The 18,787-nt window shown below is 43.3% G+C and overlaps 1 protein-coding gene across 10 annotated transcripts in view; it reads left to right on the forward strand.

Moving 5' to 3' along the window:
• Positions 1 to 18,787, forward strand: part of fgfr3 (fibroblast growth factor receptor 3) — an 81,241-nt gene that overhangs the window by 49,852 nt on the left and 12,602 nt on the right. For 6 of the 10 annotated variants that reach the window (XM_040137631.1, XM_040137634.1, XM_040137635.1 and 3 more), the window contains exons 6-9: positions 9,518 to 9,641; positions 9,842 to 10,032; positions 15,551 to 15,695; positions 18,151 to 18,326. In XM_040137631.1, the coding sequence (XP_039993565.1) occupies positions 9,518 to 9,641; positions 9,842 to 10,032; positions 15,551 to 15,695; positions 18,151 to 18,326 (636 nt within the window). Of the gene's footprint in view, positions 1 to 9,517; positions 9,642 to 9,841; positions 10,033 to 15,550; positions 15,696 to 17,360; positions 17,506 to 18,150; positions 18,327 to 18,787 lie in introns of all 10 variants that reach the window. The other 4 variants (XM_040137632.1, XM_040137641.1, XM_040137636.1 and 1 more) reach the window with 2 other exon arrangements.

The following is an 18,787-nucleotide window of genomic DNA, read 5'->3' on the forward strand; positions in this document are numbered from 1 at the left end:
CTCAATGTGTCCACTCAGCAATGACTCCATCGCTCACTCGAGATAATCCACGCTGCAAAAAGTCACATTATCTTCAGTCAAATGGAGTGATGTGCCTAATGTCATTATATTGTCACCTAATTTTTAACATGGTTAACCTTCAGGTGCCTGTTTTTGTTCGTGCCACATGCTCACGGTCGTTGATGCGCGGATCACGCGTCAGTCAGACACTTGGGAGCACGCCGAGAAGCGCTGTGGTACCTTTCTTCTTTTGTCCTTAAAAGTTTCAGCCTCTTTTCTTCTTTGTCCTTTCAGCCACGGTGGCTAACGCTGCTCGTGCTAACGACAGTACACCGTTATGGTCTTTTCACGATATTTAAGAGGAATCGCGGCATTGTGGAAACAGCAGAAATCCCACAAACTGTTTGTCACTTTATTTAATTACGATGATTCACCCAGTAGACCTTCATCAGCACCTGCACCATATATGTACATATTATATGGAAACATCACCCGAGACGAGTACACCAGAAATGACTGGCGGCATCCATGCAAATTGAGAGCAGCCACCCTTTCCAGTTGCAAACAAAAATAGTGCATCAAAAATGACAAAAAACAATTAGGCACAAGTCATTATTGTAGGAGAGTAAAAACCAGCAAATATATGTTACCTAAGGGAAAATCAATATTAAGTCTTTCAAAAAAAACTTCCTGAAGGTTGAATTGTTATTGTGCAGCCAGAAGCATAATAGACAGAAGTGTTGTCAACACGGATATTTTTTTTGCAGTGCATTCAGTCGCCCCGTGTCACAGCCCTTATCACCACCACCTCACATCTGCCTGTGACGAGTTCATCTAGCGGGGTTGGGGGTAGATGGGTTGGTGGGTTTGGGGGCACCCTGAGCCCTGACAGCCTGACAATGGCCTTCCAAAGACTCTATTGCTCCGACAGGGACCCTCAATGTGAAGGCCTCTTCCCCTCACATGACAAGATCATTTTTGATTTGACAGCCGTGGTTAATTTCAACAGAATGGATTGTGACCGTGTCTTCTAGGTTTGGACGGGTGATGGGACGATTTTGTCACATGTCTCTCCGGGCTGGGAGTGTGTTTATGACAGCACAGCCGCTGACTCGCTAACTGATTCGTGTTGATCAGCACGGCGCGGTCCTCACCACTTAGCACTGCCTAGCAGTCGGTTTGTCATTTACTGACAGTGCCTTCAGATCTGCAGAAGTGTGAGAGAAAGTTACTGACTGAGCCGACCATTAGGGTCCATTACCCGCTTACAAACATACCTCCTGTCTTCACGCTGGAGTGGTTGAAAGTGGCCTTTCAGGGGATGCGATGTGTTCTCCTTTGTTCCTTAAAGACATCCATTTTAACAAGCGGTTTCATCTTCTGTACAGGCGTAAAATCACGTTTCTGTCCCAAAGTATGAGGAGATCCATATAGTCCCATCATGTTCAATTCCCTCAAGAAGTTACTCGAAATGTGACAAAAGATTGCAGCACTTTAAGGCAGATTGGTTCTCTTGTTCCCAACATGTATCAGTAGAGTCGAGAGGACTCTTGAAGATGTGTTTGTGTGACGAGCAAAGTATTGCACATATTTTAAAGCTGAATGTGATATTAAATGGCCTTGGATAAGATGGAGTTTTTGCAGTGCTCTGATCCTCAAAGGACAAAAAAACTTCAGTTTTCTAAATTGACTGTATAATTAAGGATAAATGTGCCTGTTCAAGCTTTTTCTGTAAAGTCATGGTAGAGTTAATGCAAGTCTGGAATGAGGGCTACACATACTTCTCTGCTAAAGAGATCCAAAGGTGATACTTCAGGGCAGAATAGACTAAATGACAAAGGAAATAGACCTAGGGCACGCACAAGCAGCACACCACAGTTTGGTAATTTCCTGACCTTGAGATGTGCTTCGCCTGTCCGTGTGGTATTGTCTGTGGGAGGAGAGGCGCAAACAGGTGGGAGCTTCATTCTGATACGGCAGCACAAAGAGAGTTGTCGGCATTTTGGTGGAAAATGGGCCTTAGAATTTGCGCGGAGAATAGATGTCTCATAACCGCAGCAATGATGGGATCATGCATAAAATGCTAAAAATAAATCATTTTAACTAATCACTCCCCAGCCAGTAGAGACATGTAAATCTGCGTTTCTGCTGTTTAAATCAGAAACGTAGGTAAATCAGTCTGCATTTGTGATTCTTACAGTATCTGTCGTCCACAGCTGATTTATACCTAATGTGAATAGTTTCTCCTTCCTTTCAGCAGGACACACGGGCTGATAAATCTGCAGCCTCTCATTTGAGAAGTTCCGCTCCAGAGCCCAGTGCCATTATGCGCGGCTTTCCATTGTGTTTGCCTTTATTAAATCATGTGCAAATGACACCCGGCTGCTATAAAGAAACCCCATTCAATACTACACACGTGAGACGGGTCTGTTATGACTCTGTATTCTGTTGTTGTGGGAGATGTCAGTTATTTCTATCATCATTGTACAAGTTGAATAAAACCCACACCACCTGCCTCTGGCTGCAGACTTGAGCTGCTGTGTGCTCAGGTTGAGATGCTCTGAAACCACCCGGACAACAAGGATTTCCGGGAGAAACCTCTTTCCGTTTGTTGAGCTGCTGTTGTCTTCGTGGGTCACTGTGAGTGGCACAGCTGTTCCAGAGGGATGAGACCAGTGCTGTAACTGGAGTGAGATGAGCGAGTGTATCGATCGCCGCACCCTCCGATTTACATTCCACGTCAGCCGGGCCTTTTGCACTTTGCGCTGCTGCACCTACGCGAACCGACATGCACTTGAGGACTCCCACACAGTCCCTGCGCCGAAGACCTGCCGCTTTGCGCTTGTCACCGAGCTCACGCGGATAAAATAGGGCCCTTACGGAGATTGTGTCGTCATGGTGTCGTAAGATATGAAAGGTAGTGCCAAGAAGATACGTCAGTTTTATTATAAATCAAATGTTGGCCAGAACTTATATTCGGTTGTATTTTCTTTGTGGACGTTATTTTGGTTTGTTTTTCAAGGACATAATGTGTAAATAGACTTTTCTCAGGGGAGTAATGTTTCCTAGAAATTGTTGTAGTGGGTCACGCTGCATTTAAGAGCTGCTGAAAAGAATTTTATCAGTCAGTCTTGCCTTTAGTGGACAGCTTTAATGTTCCGTGATGCTCTGAATGCTTTTTCACATTCATGGCAGTGATATATTCCTGGCGAAAAATGCTGACAGCTTGCACTTTTTAAAGAGAGCAGTGCTGGAGTTTGAGGCTTTACAGCGGAGTATCAGCAAAATATATCTCCTATCAGCAGTTGCAGTATGAAAATGTTAACATTAGTAGAATCATTATCACTCTTAAAAGCACAAACCCCATGATTTTCCAGTCCTACACACCCATAGGTTATACACTAACACCTTCTGTATATTTTCTTTCCCATGAGCACATTGGAGGCTGTTCAGACATTCAATTCTATCTCGCAAGCACTTTGTACGTCTATTGAGACGCAACAGCGAGAACTAAACGCTGCGTTTGTTGAAACTAAATGAAACAGTAAATAGGATGCGTGGCTCATTTGTAAAATGGAAAATAAAATTCCAGCGGGGCGACACGCCAGAGCATTGCGCCCCTTCCCAGACAACTGTGGTGCTCGGAGCCTCCTCCATTATGGACGGGCAGGGCCTGGAGGTTAAAGTTCACCTCTCTATAGAGCAATCAGATGGAGGTGGGGAGAGATGGGCGTGTCACCAGCCTATTGAGCCAGCCTGAGTCTTTGACAGCCAGAACCAGTGCTGTTGTCTGCTGCCGCATATGGCAGGAGGGATTTTATTGTGTTCATGCTAAACGGCAGCGGCACAAGCGAGACAAAAGTTGACAATGTAATTATTGTGTTTTCATTCCATCCAGGTCACCCAGTGCTTAACTGATTTTTCAATCCCTGTTTTGACAGGTTTCCAAGGCATAGCCCTTAAATGGGATCCACACTGTTACTTTTTAAGACTTTAAGCTCTTTAAATCCTTGTTTTTCCAGTCCAGATTTTAACACAGCCTTGATTGTGAGTCTCTATAGGCCACGTAGGAATTTCTACACTTTGCAAGATTATTTTTGGACCCTCGTTAATTTAAGACCTGCCGTGGTCATTCATTTTTCTCCCCTGTCGTTTAACCCAAATACACCACAGATATCAAAAGACTGATTATCCTATTTATTTGGTTTTCTCCTTCGAACTCTTACACTTCCAATTTTACGGTCTTCTCCTCTGTGTTGATGCAGTGGTGTGTGGAGCCAAACTCAGTCAATAGACGCACAAACTTTGCCAGCTTTAATAGAAAGCCCTTCGGGCCGCTTCTGTCTGTTTCCGCCTTCTCTGTGGGTCAAATTAGACGGTAGCACAGATCCGGGCCACTGGTCCGCTCTGACACAGTCATAAATTCTGGTAACTGGCCCCCGCTGGTTCTGACAGGGCTATTTTGCGAGGTGAAGACGGAGGGTTTGGACTATAAAGGGAGCAGCACTTCCTGTGTTTTCTCAAACAACTCCTACACTGCAAAAAATGCCTGTATCATTATGAGTCATTGAAGTTGGCAGTCGAGTCCTGAATTCTTGTTTTTATTAAAATAACTGAAAGAATCTGCCGGTAGGGTGAGGTAACTTCACTGATATCCATGGCAGGCTCTGTGAGGCAAGCAAAAGTATCTTGTCCCAAGATAATTGGTGCACAAAATGCTGAATTGAATACAAATCCACACCTACTCCACTGTCCACTTCCCTTCATGCAAAGAGTCTGTATGTTGGTTAAATGTCTCTTTCAGATGGACACTTTTTGCAGTGTAAAACTCCCCGTCCATTCCCATGGCTTGTGCCCTTCTGTAGGTCCACGGCCAAAACCCTAAAACCTTTAAAGCCTCCTATGACTCTAATGTAAGCTCCTTAATAATTTAATTCTGTTTGGAATCTGGCATGATTGGAATGGAAGGGATTATCACGTTTCGGGACTAATGCTGCAGGTTCAACAGGGGTTAGCCAGTGTAACATGGTAATAAAAGCAAGTGGCATTTATGGAGAAAATAATTAAATGTGTCAAGGGAAAGACGGAGGGAAATTAAAGTAGAAATGTCACTCACAGCTTAGAGTAACCATACACAATCAATTCAGAAAACTGTTTTTATGAAACTGTTATCCACACTTTATACAGCCGTTGACAACTAAAGACGATTACACAGCAATATCTACCTTACGTTTACTAACATTAGCAAACATTTACCACCATAAGCTCTCGGTCATACCAGACCCAGTAAGGCAACGGTGTAACGGCAAAAACCCTGAGTGTATGTAGCTGAGCAATTATGTGTTTATTGGTTACACGTTTCACTTGTAAGAGGAGTATTCTGTGACTCCAGTTTAGGGTTTTTCAAGACGTCAGGTTAAATTAAAGGATGACCTGCCCCTTGACGGTGTCAAAAATTCCCGTTCTATCGAGCTGAGCCTAAGATTTTTTTTTTCAAAGTGACAAGATGCTAGATGTTTACCTGACAGCAGCCCTAAGTGTCTCAGAATTTGCACAGTACATACAGCTGTCAGATGTACGCGGTGGAGTAAAAGAATAATATTTGTCTCTGAATCCAAAAAAGAAAATACTTCAAAGTAACATTACCTTAAAAGGAGTACACAACTTAAGAACAGGTATTTTCCCTGGTTATTATGAAATATGGCCTTTTTATGAAAGGAAGATGTAAATAAGACCATAACTCTCTTTCTGTTGGTGGTCTTGGCCTCTACAGAATATCGACTTCTGCTCGTATCTTGCCACCTTTTTAGCCTAGCTCCTTGTGCGTCGCAGTTTTTTTTCTTTCTTCCCCCTCCTCTCCGCTCAGCTCGGGCTCAGCGACCACAGCACAAGGCGTCACTCATCTGCTCATGAGAGCAGCCATTGACTTCGGTTTGACTCCTCGGCTCCGAGAGGGGTAGACGGGGTGGAGCCGGGCGCTATGAAAAACCATTTGCCAGCGTTGAGCAGGCGGCCTGGTCTATGTTACCATGCAACTGCAAAAAGCACACACAGGCATAATATTTACACTGTTACATTATTTTCCGCATGCGCCTCCAAGAGAGAGAGTCAAGGAGTGTATACTGTAGGACAGAGGGAGAAGAAGGAGAGGAGGAGAGTGTGATCCTCAACCTACAAATATATACATTGTGTGAGTGGCTGGCCAGTTACCTAAATGCGTGGGGTTAAACGTTTGTGAAAACACCAAGCCCTCTCTGGGTCGCTACATTTTCCTACGCAGGTGATGTTAAGTGTTCCACCCTGAAAAGCCTCCTTGTTGACATCACTCACTCCTGTCTTTAGTAATTCTGACCTCTTTCTGAGGAGTTCGCTTTGAGCTTGTCTCGCAGCGTCGAGCGGAGCATGTTTCCACTTGAGCCGCGGAGGTCGTCCCTCTTGGCCCGCGGAGACTCTGCCCGTCGATGTGTAGCAGGTTCTCCGTTCTCACCTCGCTGTGCCGAGCCACTCGCTCTGCCTCTGAGCCTCTGAATCCGTCAAGTTAGTATCTGTCCGCCGCCGCCGTGCAGCCACACCTGGTTTGCATTGCTACGCAAAATGTACCCTTCAACTCTGCGGGGATGGATTGCTCTTAACTGGCACAGTAGAACCAATTTGAGAGGTGCAAAAAAAAAATCCTGCCTCACTGCAGGCAGAGAGAGGAGAATGCGTTCGCTCGACTTTACCGAGCTCTCGCTTTCAAAATTTGATCCTATATGAAATCTTCTATATATCATTATTTCAACTTGTTTAACTGATGGCTCCCATGTTTGTTGCTTTGCGGTGCTCTGTTTTTAATGTTCTTGCCATCATTGCAATCTCCAACTTGAGAATTAGTAGGTATGTCCCGTCCTATTTCTTCATGCCATCTTGTTCAGGGTAAAAACTTTTTTTTTCTTCTATATTTGGAGCATAGATATTACATAAGTTAACTTTTATTCAATTAATTTTGGCTGCCAAACATTCAATCTTTCCCTCATCGTCGTCATTTTGTTCTTTTATAATGGTAAAATTCAACTTCTTATGCACCAAGATAGATATTTCTGGAGTATGAACTATGTGTGTTTTCAGTTTTTAGCAGCTTCCAAATCAACCGAGTGAGTCAAGTGGGCTTGTTGGGACTTTAGACATGATTAACATTTCTTCCTTTTAATGGGATTTGGTGACTCATTTACATTCTAGATAGGGATCGTTACACAACTAGCCATAACTTAGAATATGCATTTTATACTAGTAATACTAAGATGACAACTCAAACAAAATGTATGAAAAATAATGAAAAAAGGGGAAAAGAAAAAGAGGTTCCACCTGACAGCTTATCAAAAACCAGATACCCAATAACACAGAACCGTACTTGTATAGAACTACCCCTTCAGAACAGAAGAAAATCCCTCACACAAGGAACCCCCTGCCCGTCCCCTACCCCTCCGTCTCTCCTGAGAGACCTCCCACGAACATGGTCCTTGAGTCACACCATCACCATCAGAAACCCCCTGAACCCCTCACGAAGTTACCCTCTTCTTACATTGTGGGAAAGTCTAGTCTAGCCAGTAGAAAGGCAGCAATATTTCTTCAATGTTACTTCAATATTTCACAGGTTAAATTCCAGTGATATTATTTGGGTGATCCTGGGATACATACAAATAAGAACAAAGAGAGCTATACAGGACAAGGTCTAGATTAGGGTGCATTAGTTAAATGTGAATCCATGTCACCCTCAACTTAAAATCCAAGTACAGTACTGACGCCTCAAATAGGACAAAGTCCAGCCCCATCCCAGTGCCTGATGTCAAATTGGTTGGACACACAGTCCTACTTACAGTGGTTTATAGGGTCATGGCCAAGTCCAAAAATTCAAATTGCTGCCAGTCAGATCCTATTCATGGCTCCGTGTCTAGACCACTGTCCGTCCCGTTAAAGAGTCGCCTTACTGTGGGAGGAAAAGAAAAGTATGTCGAGAGGCATCGGTATCACGGGTTCCGTCCAATTTGATCCCAAAGGTTTGAAATATGAGCTTTCTCACACATTCTGTTGGTTTCCCGTTTTTTAGGTTCTACTTCGGACCAATGAGCCGTAGGTTCTGACGTCTGTCTCTGTCAGCGGCATCTTCGACAGCCTGGTGCAGCTCCTCACACTTTTTAGCACTTTTCTCCTCTGTTTGGCGAAGCTGGCAGTTCTCATCTTTTAACTGAGAAATTCTGCGCTCCGGTTCATCTAGCTGGACCAAGGTTCTGTCAACATCTGTTCTTAGCCCAGCACTGGTCTCTTTGATTTCTGTCATATCTGCTTGCAAAGCCAGCAGAAGCTTTCCAGCTTGCCCCATCTCTTCCGTGGCCTTTTCCAGGGACTGTTGCATGGCAGACAAGACACTTGCCTCATTAAGCTCTCCTCTGCCAGAAGCCGCAACATTTGCTAGCTTGACGTGAACTCGGCTGGCTATGCTAGCATTCACATTCTGTTTTGGCTGCTCTGGTTGCCATAATGTGTGAATCACCAGACCAGACTCTCAAAATCAGTTAAACTGCTATGTATCTATCACTATCACTTCCCTAAAACTTAGAGCACAAGTTAAACTGGCAAATTGGAGTTAACTTGATGGATCTGTTGGGACGCTCCGAGTTTAGGCGATGATCTTGCTCAATTATCTCACTTGACCCCCTCTAAAGACATTTTTTATGAAATAGGATCCAAGATCTGCACCAGGCGCCTAATCAGACTGCTCCCGGCTGCTTTCATCTCAGTTCTACTTGGTGCCTTGGCCGCACAGAACTGTTGCCCATCAAGACGTCCGCGACATGTCAAAAGATTGTTTTCTACGAATCACGTCTGCTCTGCATCAAGCAGTATGCAATTAATAAACAGAGGTTATAGTTGTAGTACCATTTTAAATGTTTGTTCGAAAGGGTTTCCACCTCAGTAAACATGCGCTGCACACAGCACACTCTTGTTTACCATCCTACCTGCTGTGTGCTGTTTTATACCAGAGGACATCAAAGGAAGGAATAGAAGTGAAGCTGGAGAGGCCGGTTTTCTCTGGACAGGACGCTCACTCCCCTCATTTGTGCAAACAGGAGGCATATCTGTTAGTAAGCAGGGAATTAGTCTCTGTTTTAGCCCTAGCTTGTGATTGGGTTGATGAGTTTATGCTATTCACACCTTAGCTTCAATTTTTTCATACATCTGCAGTTCTTCTCCTGCTTTTGTTTTCTTGTGCTTTTGTTTTATTCATAACAGATGACAAAGTCCTCTGAAACGTACTTGTCATTTGGGGTTATATAAACAAGCTTTTTCTCACAAATGGGAATGTACTAAATGAATACTCTCTGAATGCTTGTCAGTCAGGCCTTCAAATGACACCGAGCTCCCACTGAGATTTCTTCAAATAGGTTCAGTATCCTCACAATTTTGGATGTGTTGTAATGACATATACTGGCTGTTCTTTCCCTGTGCTCCCCCCTCCCTCCTCTCTGCCCCCCCCCAGCTGAGACACCAGCAGTGGAGCCTGGTGATGGAGAGCGCCGTGCCCTCAGATCGGGGAAACTACACCTGCGTGGTTCAGAACAAGTACGGCGCCATCACCCACACCTACCAGCTGGACGTGCTAGGTAAACAACACAGAAACATTTACTTTCACTTCTGCTTCTGTGTAAACAACGAATAAATTAACATGCACAAGTGGTTTAAAAAACCCACGAGAGTTGTTGATGGAAAAAAGATCTTTTAAAACTACCTTACGTCTACATTTCCTGCAGCACCTCGTTCCCATGCACGACTTGTGCTAATGACTCTGCGCTTTCTCTCTCAGAGCGCTCCCCTCACAGGCCCATCCTTCAAGCAGGCCTGCCAGCCAATCAGACGGTGGTGGTGGGCAGCGACGTGGAGTTCCACTGTAAGGTTTACAGCGACGCCCAGCCACACATCCAGTGGCTGAAACATATTGAGGTCAATGGCAGTCGCTACGGCCCCGATGGCATTCCCTACGTCAACATCCTGAAGGTAGGTCTTCAGCCCGACACTCTGTTTCACAACTCTAATGAGTCCTGGTCTCACCGGAGTTTTCCTGGAGTACATTTCAGCCTCTTATAATTTCACTCATAATTAATCTCTCCTAACTGTCTTATTTAATGAGTTTTTACAGTAGGTGCGTCTGCAGGGCCCACAGGCTCTTTTCACAGCAGCGTATAATTGACAAGCTCATTCCTCCAGCACTACACCTTCATTATGGGAAAGAAAAGCCTCACCAGCAATTTCCCATATACTGCAGCATACAGAAATGTACACTCAATAACCTATTGATATCACTGTAAATCACAGTGCAGGTTTCTGTCCTTATATGTGTCATTATATGTGGCTTTTACTGCTTATACTGCAATTACAAAGAACATTTTAGAAATGAGCAAACATGAGCGAGGAAATACATGCACACATATATAAAATAATTATTGTTTCATTTATTATTATTATTACTGACATACATACATCTGATTGTTTATCTAGATATAATTTGGGTGATGCTATTCCAAATTAAATGGGTTTACAATATTTGATTCATTTTGTGACAGAGTGACAGTAACCAAAAGAAGAAAGTTTTCCCTGTAGGTCATAAAATCTATACTTACTGAGCATTTATGCTTCGGAATTAACTCTTCAGTTGTACATCAAGTAAAATGCATGACTGTCATAGGGAGTGTCTGCCTTACTTGCATCTCCAGGGATTCCTTGTGTGTTATTCACTGATATTCTGATATGTGTATTTGGTTCAAACTGCTCAGGTGTACTGTGACTTTTGTCCAATTTTTACCACAGCGTGGCTGGTACAGTTTTCACCTTGTGTGTGTGTGTGTGTGTGTGTGTGTGTGTGTGTGTGTGTGTGTGTGTGTGTGTGTGTGTGTGTGTGTGTGTGTGTGTGTGTGTGTGTGTGTGTGTGTGTGTGTGTGTGTGTGTGTGTGTGTGTGTGTGTGTGTGTGTGTGTGTGTACTTGTATGGCTTTACATTGAGAGGACCAGTTTGAGTTTTAAACCATTGGAGTGAGGACATTTTGGCCGGTCCTCACTTTCTGAAACACCTTCAAAGGGCTGTTTGAGGGCTAAGACTTGGTTTTAGGGTTAGAATTAGGTTTAGGTTTACGTTTAGGTTTAGGTTAAGGTTTTATTGTGCCAATGAGTGTCCTCACAAAGATGGTAGTAGTGTGCGTGTGTATGTGTGTGTGTGCAAAATGTGGTCCTGGAGATACCTGCTGTAGCGGGAACTACCACAGAGGCGGTTTTGAGTACTTTGGCAGGTGTTTGTCTTTCTGTCCGTCCGTCCATCTGTGGACAGATTTTGTCACTATGATGATGTCGCTACCTTTACAGGTGCGTAGTTGAGATAAAATGTGAGTACCGAGTCTTCATGTAATAATGTAGTATTGACTACTGAGTACTCATGGGCCAGAACGTCAGCGTGTTGACGGGCGCCACAGCTGGTGTGATCCCATCGCAAGCTGGTTTCCAGTGTTCGTCTTCAGCCTTTATTGGTTCCTCTGATGCTGCGTCTTGTTACACCTTAAAAAGCAAGTCTCGATCACAAGTACTCCCTTGTGAAAGAAAGGTTAAGTAAACCAGTGAGGATGTTGTCAGACAATCTTAGGAGGGTTTGCTCCTGTAAAAAAGCAACTCCTGTCGGTCTCATGGCCTCCAAAGGCAGTTTTGGTGTTCAAGAATAGAGTAAAAAGCATTCCTCACCAAGAGAGGACAACACCCTAAACCCACTTTGGGGTGTGTTTTTTTATTTGGGGTGAAGAGAGGAAGGCTCCCATCGAAAAAACCAAGACGGCCTCTTGCTTTCTCATTTGGCCTCCCCCTTTGTTTTTTTCTTTTTTTGCCTCTAGAGAGAGCAAGGGAATAAAAACATCTGGTTTGGACTAAGTTAACTGCTGTGGTGGCGGCAACACAGGGAGAGAGACGGGCTCTGTTAACCGCCGCTGCCGTCAGATGTGCTGCGTCGCATGGTTTGGAGGGGAAGGAGGAGGAGAGAGGAAAGAGGGAAGAGGCACCCAAAAAAGCCATGGAAAAAATGAGTGGAGGAACACGAGGGCAAAGTCAGCAGGGACAGAGAGCGAGAGAGAGAATGTGTGACCGAGTGGTGGGCAAAGATGGAGGGCGAGACACTTAGAGGAATGAGTAGTTGGGTGAGAGAGGCAGGGAGACAGACAGAGGGAGGGAGAAAGAAAGACGAGACAAAAAACGGGAGACAGTCCTGGGACGCTTATTTTGCAGTTGAGATTAATAACCTTCATGAGTACAAGGGACGCTCATCTCCAGCTTCTCACTGATGGATCCTTTAACGAGTTTTCCAACCTCGCTTTTAATCATTTATTAGGAAGAAAACAGGACATATTTATATCATGACCAATTGAAATTGGTAGTTTGATTAATATTGTGGTTTTAATCGATGAAAACACATCAAAAATAATGTGACATTACAAAAACCTCTACAACTTAAAGGGATACTTTAAAATACGATGATTCACTTTCTTGCCAAGAGTTAGATGAGAAGATTGTTATTACTCTCACATCTGTGCGGTAAATATGAAGCTAAATATGAAGCAGCCCATTAGCTTAGCACATCTTAATCAGCCTGGCTTCATCTAAAGGTAACAAAATAGAGCTAACAGCATCTCCAAAGCTCACTCATTAAATGTTCCTTTAAAACTCACTCAATCGCAATATTTCATGATTGATTCAACTGACTGAAACAGCCATTAAACTTTCATTTTCTTGGTGCATAAGAAGCGATAATAAATGCCATTATTACAGTGTTCAAAGAAGGCAGAACAAGACATCCATTTAATCTCTCTCTCTGTTTATTCAACCTTTTGGGTGCTGAAGCCTTCATGTTCATGTGACAGTATTCCGATTCAGGCTTCAGCAGAAATGTTTCAAGGTCTGACGTCGTTAAAAATACCGTCGCACAACCTTTGCAGAGCAGGGACTTTGACTCAAACGTGACAGCGACACGTAAACTCGCCATCACATTTAGGTAGCAAGGTGGCTGTCTGAAAGGGGATATGGAGCGAGCGAAAGACAGGATAAGGAAGTGACTGAGTAAGAGAAAAAAAGAGTGAGACGGAGCGACAGAAGGGAAGGAGGAGAGAAAGAGGAGGAGAGACACAGGCCAACAGAAAGAAAGAGAGGGGGCAAGCGAGCCTGTCAGACCAGACCGCGGCTCCACGCTCTATTTTCGACTACCACATAATTGAAACAGTATTTACTGAGATCTGTGTGTGCCTCTCTCTCTCTCTCTCTGTGTGTGTGTGTGTGTGTGTGTGTGTGTGTGTGTGTGTGTGTGTGTGTGTGTGTGTGTGTGTGTGTGTCTCTCTCTCTTTCTGGCCCCACCGCAGTTCATTCAGACTCTTTGCGACATCTCATGTGTGGCATATACTGTAGGAGTTAAATGCAGCTGAGGGTGGGAGGAGGGGGTCATGCAAGGGTTTTTTTTTTTTTTTTTTCTTTTTGAGAAATGCCTGAATCACTCTTTTGATGCCTGGAAAAAGAGTTAACGATGAGCGACTCGCCCAGGCGTGGGGAGAGAGAGGGAGGTGTCGAGGAGCCGAGCCCTTGATGTTCATTAAGCAACCATAAAACATGATATGTTTCCCCCTTTATGTGCTATGTCCATTTAATTATTCATCGGCAGTTTCTCTGCGGGAGAGCCTGTCACAAGCGATGTGTGTGTGGGCATGTGTGATTTTAGTGTTAGTGCGTGTTCATGCACGCAGCGTAAACACTTTGGGAGGACTGACATACTGCACTGCCTTTAATAAACCAGTAGACAGCATGTGTTACAGCAAGTAACCAATGTACAGTGTGTATGTGCGTGTGTGTGTGTGTGTGTGTGTGTGTGTGTGTGCGTGTGTGTGTGTGCGTGTGTTTGTGATATTAAGGGTCTGACATTGTAATGCATTTAATCTAACAGTCTGCTTCACTAGACGTGCAGTTTTCGTGTGTGTGTGTAAATTTGCAATACATGAACGGCTGCGTAAAAGTAGTCAATTACAAGTAAAGGTTCAGGATTCATGTTTGACATTACGGAATAATTGTATATTTTACGCTTGTTCGCGTTCATGTCGCATGTTAGATGGGAGGATTGATACCACTATAGTGTCTGTACACTCCAGTAAGTATGTAGCAGGAGCCAAGAGGCGATTAGCTTAGCTTAGCACAAAGTCTTTAAGCTGGAGAAAGTAGCTAGTAAGCCAGGTTTTTTCCAAAGTTCAATAACAAGGCATCTCTAACGTTCACCAATTAACAAGTTGTGTCTTATTTATTTAATCTGTGTTGTTTTTTTTTTTAACATGCTGTAAGCTAAGCTAATTGCCTCCTGGCTCTAGCTAGCTCCATACTTAGTGCGCAGGTATGAGTGCTATCGACCTTCTCACCTAACTCCCGTATGTTTCCGAAACGTATGTTTCAGAAAATGTCAAACTATCCCTTTAAGCAAACAAGTGTTTGGAAGAGCAGTGAAGGGGCTTTACGTTATTTTAGGTTCCACCTGAAACAAACCATCACAATCAGAAAAACAGAAAGGAAGAGAGATATGCGAGAGTACAAGTAGCACAGCGTTTCCTCTGCTGAGTTGATAATTTTCAAGTGTATATCAGGACACCTCTGAGTGTATTATGGCCATATACCACGAAAGCCAAATATACCAGATACGACAGCCAAAAGGAGATCATTTGACCCGTGAGAGTTGGGTTATGTTAAAGCAACTGTAAAGGTTACTGTTGCATGGTTACCTGCAGTTTGGTAAACCTTGTGCACTCATGGTACAGGAGCATTGTTTTGAGGTATTACACAATCATAAGGAACAATGATGTCATGAGGCCATGCAATGAACACATTTGTATTTGTCTGGGACTATTTACAAAGCAACATCAAACTCAAACAAAGAGAAGAGATGCTATCAGATTTAGCTAGTACCTACTTTCTATCTGTAGAACCTAAGCAGGTATCAACACACCAAAATACAAGATAACCAGCAATGTTCATTATTTCTATTTTGAAACCTACACTCAGTGCCCACTTTATCAGATACACCTGTACAAGTTGATGCAAACTGTTCTGCCGTGAAGTCTGCTTTTATGATGTCTGCAATGTTGAGTTTTTGTGGCCATTGTCAAAGAGGTGCTCATTCGATTATATGCCTTAGCGTTTGGGTTGTAGTGATGGTGTTTCACTGAACTGCATTATAGAGATACAGAGGTGCTTCTGATATTCTCCCCACCCCCCCCCAAACATTAAAATTGAATTAAACAATTCTGACAGTTTCAACATGTTGTTGTATTGTTCTGCAATAGAGCGTACAGGTGTACCTAATAAAGTGGGCACTGAAATATGAGTAAGTTGCAGTTGCAGTATATGAGAGTATGTGTGTTTGTTCTCCAAGTTTGCATATACAGTATGTTCTGTACATTTGTTCCCGCAGGAATTTTGTTGTAGAGGACTCACTGTGCCTCTCAATTTTCCCTTTACAGAGTGTGGTCAGTAAACACACTGAAGCCCACAGTAAGTTGAAACTGTCCAACGTGACAGAGAAAGATGCTGGGAAGTACTGGTGCCGCGCCTCAAACTTTGTAGGCAAGTCAGAAAACGCTTTCTGGCTCAAGGTACACGAACCAGGTAAATCCTGAGCACCGAGCGACATCCGCCTTCACCACGTTTGATCCTCTGCTGTGTCTCCTCCTCTCTGCAGGGCTTCTCTTGGTTATGGGTTCTTTAATTACTGCAACAATTTCAAAAGCCTCACCCTCACTCACCCACAAACCACCTTTACACGCCAACACACACACACACACACCCATATATAAAAGCCCACATAAATCTTCCCACCAGCCCAATCATACCGCACAAACACAGACTGGCATTGATTTCCCTGCATTCTCCAGCTGTATTAATGTGCTTTCATAAGAAAGCATGAGGCAGGACTCATGCAGGACTCAGGATTCATGATTCATGACTGGGTCTGGATGTCACTGTTCATTACTGAGGCCTGGGGAACGAGAGTCCCCCACCTCATCCCCTATCAAGCCACATCAGATACTGGGTTTGAAACAGACTCCCCCACTGGTCATCACACCAACCATTAGTCAAAGGGAAAAAGGCACAACTGCAGCGATGCTCTCTTTTGAGTAATTTCAAGGTTATTTGGAAGAAACCATAGTCAATCTTTATCGTATTGCAAAATATTAATCTTGTCTTTATAAAAATGTATTCAAGTTTGTTCAGCTGAAACAATAGGAAAACAACAGGAAAATGTGCACCAATGTGTGGCTATATTTTGTATTAGTGAACTAAGATCTCAATGTGAATTATTATTTTTATTGAGATGAACCATTGTTCAGAACAATTTACTAAAAAACACTGGACTCAAGAATATGTCCTTGAGGCAGAAGAAAAGACTTGAAGATTGAAAGACACAAATGGCTTTCTGTTAAATATACAGCCAAAGAACATCTGAGAACAACATCCTAAATTCCACGTTTGAAGCTAAGAAGATACGAATATCATAAAAGGATTTTGAGAGGTTTAAAAAGAGAGAAAATTTCTCGTAGTCCACATTTGGTGTTGCCGTCACACCCGCGGGATACCGTGATTTCCGCAGACAAGGCATTGCGATGGAAGGATCTGCTTTGCTTTGGCGTCGGGTGAACTTTGCACTGGTTCAGTTTAAACCCACAGGTGCTGTTCCCCTGGTCAAAAAACTCGAAAAATCTCCATCTTATCAAGTCCTTTTTGTCTGTTTCTGAGCCTAGAAAACAAGTTTTGAAAAAAGTTTTCAACCCGTTTCCAACGCAAATCCAATTCTGGAGATATATTAAGGCACATCACTCCACTAGAATCAAGAAAATTGACCCTGATTCTAGAAAACTCCTGTTAATAACTTAAGTTGTATTGGACACTTTTTGTTGAACTTACCAGTCTGGCACATTTTAAACTTTTTTTTAGGAAAATCTGACTTTAAGAATTGAAAGAATGTTCTAAATTACTTGATAAGAAGGACTTTTTTTGCGGTTTGAGAGTTTGCAGGGTCGCCTGTGGCCTTAGGTCGAACCAACAAGCTTTTTTTGCAGCATGGTGAAGGTGCTGCTTGGGTGTTTTCAGGTGTTGGTGGTGGTGCTGACAGCGGAAGAAATCAGCACTGGTGACCCCTTCAGATCCTCAGTCCTGTCCTTTCCTCCAGGGTATATTTAGTGTTCCTACTAAGAAGCTTCAGGCTCACTATATCTCTTCTTTCTCTCCTTCTGTTCTCCCTCCTCCATCTTATACCTCTCTCATCCTTCACAGACGGCTGGTATTAACACTACAGATAAGGAGCTAGAGGTTCTCTTCTTGACCAATGTGTCTTTTGAGGATGCGGGCGAGTACACTTGTCTGGCAGGGAACTCTATCGGTTATGCTTACCACTCTGCTTGGCTGACGGTGCTTCCAGGTATATTCCTCTTCTCTCTTTGGGTCTCTGGACTCTATCGTCCATTTCTGCCACCTCAAATGTTAAAAACTCCATAAAAGTGTGATTGTTTCTTTTTGTACTTTTTCTTAATATTCTATGTTTTGCTTAGTAGCACAAGATTTTCAAACCTCATTATCGTATATGATTGTAGGTTGTTGGATGTTAACACATTTTAAGTGTGTTGCAACTGTGTCATCTTCCCTTTAATTTAACAAACCGAACATGCAATCCAGCCTCCATTAAAATTCACTTTTAAATCAGATCAGATCATCTGTTGAACTGTCTCGAGGCTACAAGGCAATTTTAAGACATTTATGTGTTCAGTAATCAACACAATAATTACCTCCCTGGGGAGAAGCATATCACAGGTGCAATTACCTGCTGCAGTATAAAACTTCAAGCTGATTACTCTGCTGTCTCAACCCAGGGAGTAAATGCATTTCGGTGTACAAAGGCAAGTTTGTGATCTGTTTCTGTCTTTATGGGTGTTATTTCATAAAAACTGCCTCCTAGAATCCCCGCAGGTGAAATGTGCTACTGAGAAAAGCGATACGTCTTCGGTGTGAATTCGACGTGCATGTTTTTGACTGACCTCACCATGTGTGTGACCTCCTCCTCCCGAAGCAGTAAGCCCGGAGAAGGAAGACTACTACGTCGACATCCTCATCTACGTGACGGGCTGCGTGCTGTTCATCCTTGCCGTGGTCATCGTCGTCCTCTGCCGCATGAGGATGACCACGCAGAAGACACTGCCCACGCCACCCGTGCAAAAGCTCTCAAAGTTCCCCCTCAAGAGACAGGTAACAGAAAGTAGATACAAGATTCGTACAACAATTTTTCCTCTTTTTCTCTCTCCCTGTCTGTTTAGTTTCGCTTTTAGCTACATGGCGCCTGTGTTGAAAATGTGATAGAACCTGCTAGAAAACAGAAAACAGACTTTCGCCATAATTGTGAAGCAGTTTTTTTAATTCATCAACATCTCAGCAAACTCAGTTGGCTTGTTCAGGAGGTTTAGATACATCACAGGCATTAACAGGGTTCCTTGAATTCCCGGTAAACCTTTTACTATCCAGAGGTGTATTCAAGACATCCAAAGTTGGGGGAAAAATTTGAAATTTTCGTGAAAACTTAGGACGTATCAAGAACTTCCTTAGTAAAATTAATTGCATCAGATGCTGTTTTCAGCTGTTTTTCACCAAAGCAAGTAGAACTGCAGCAGAATTTAGATTATTTTGAAAAACCACCTCAACAGTCAAGTAGG

The sequence above is a fragment of the Xiphias gladius genome, chromosome 10 (assembly GCF_016859285.1).
Source record: "Xiphias gladius isolate SHS-SW01 ecotype Sanya breed wild chromosome 10, ASM1685928v1, whole genome shotgun sequence".
In the NCBI taxonomy this organism is placed as follows: domain Eukaryota; kingdom Metazoa; phylum Chordata; class Actinopteri; order Istiophoriformes; family Xiphiidae; genus Xiphias; species Xiphias gladius.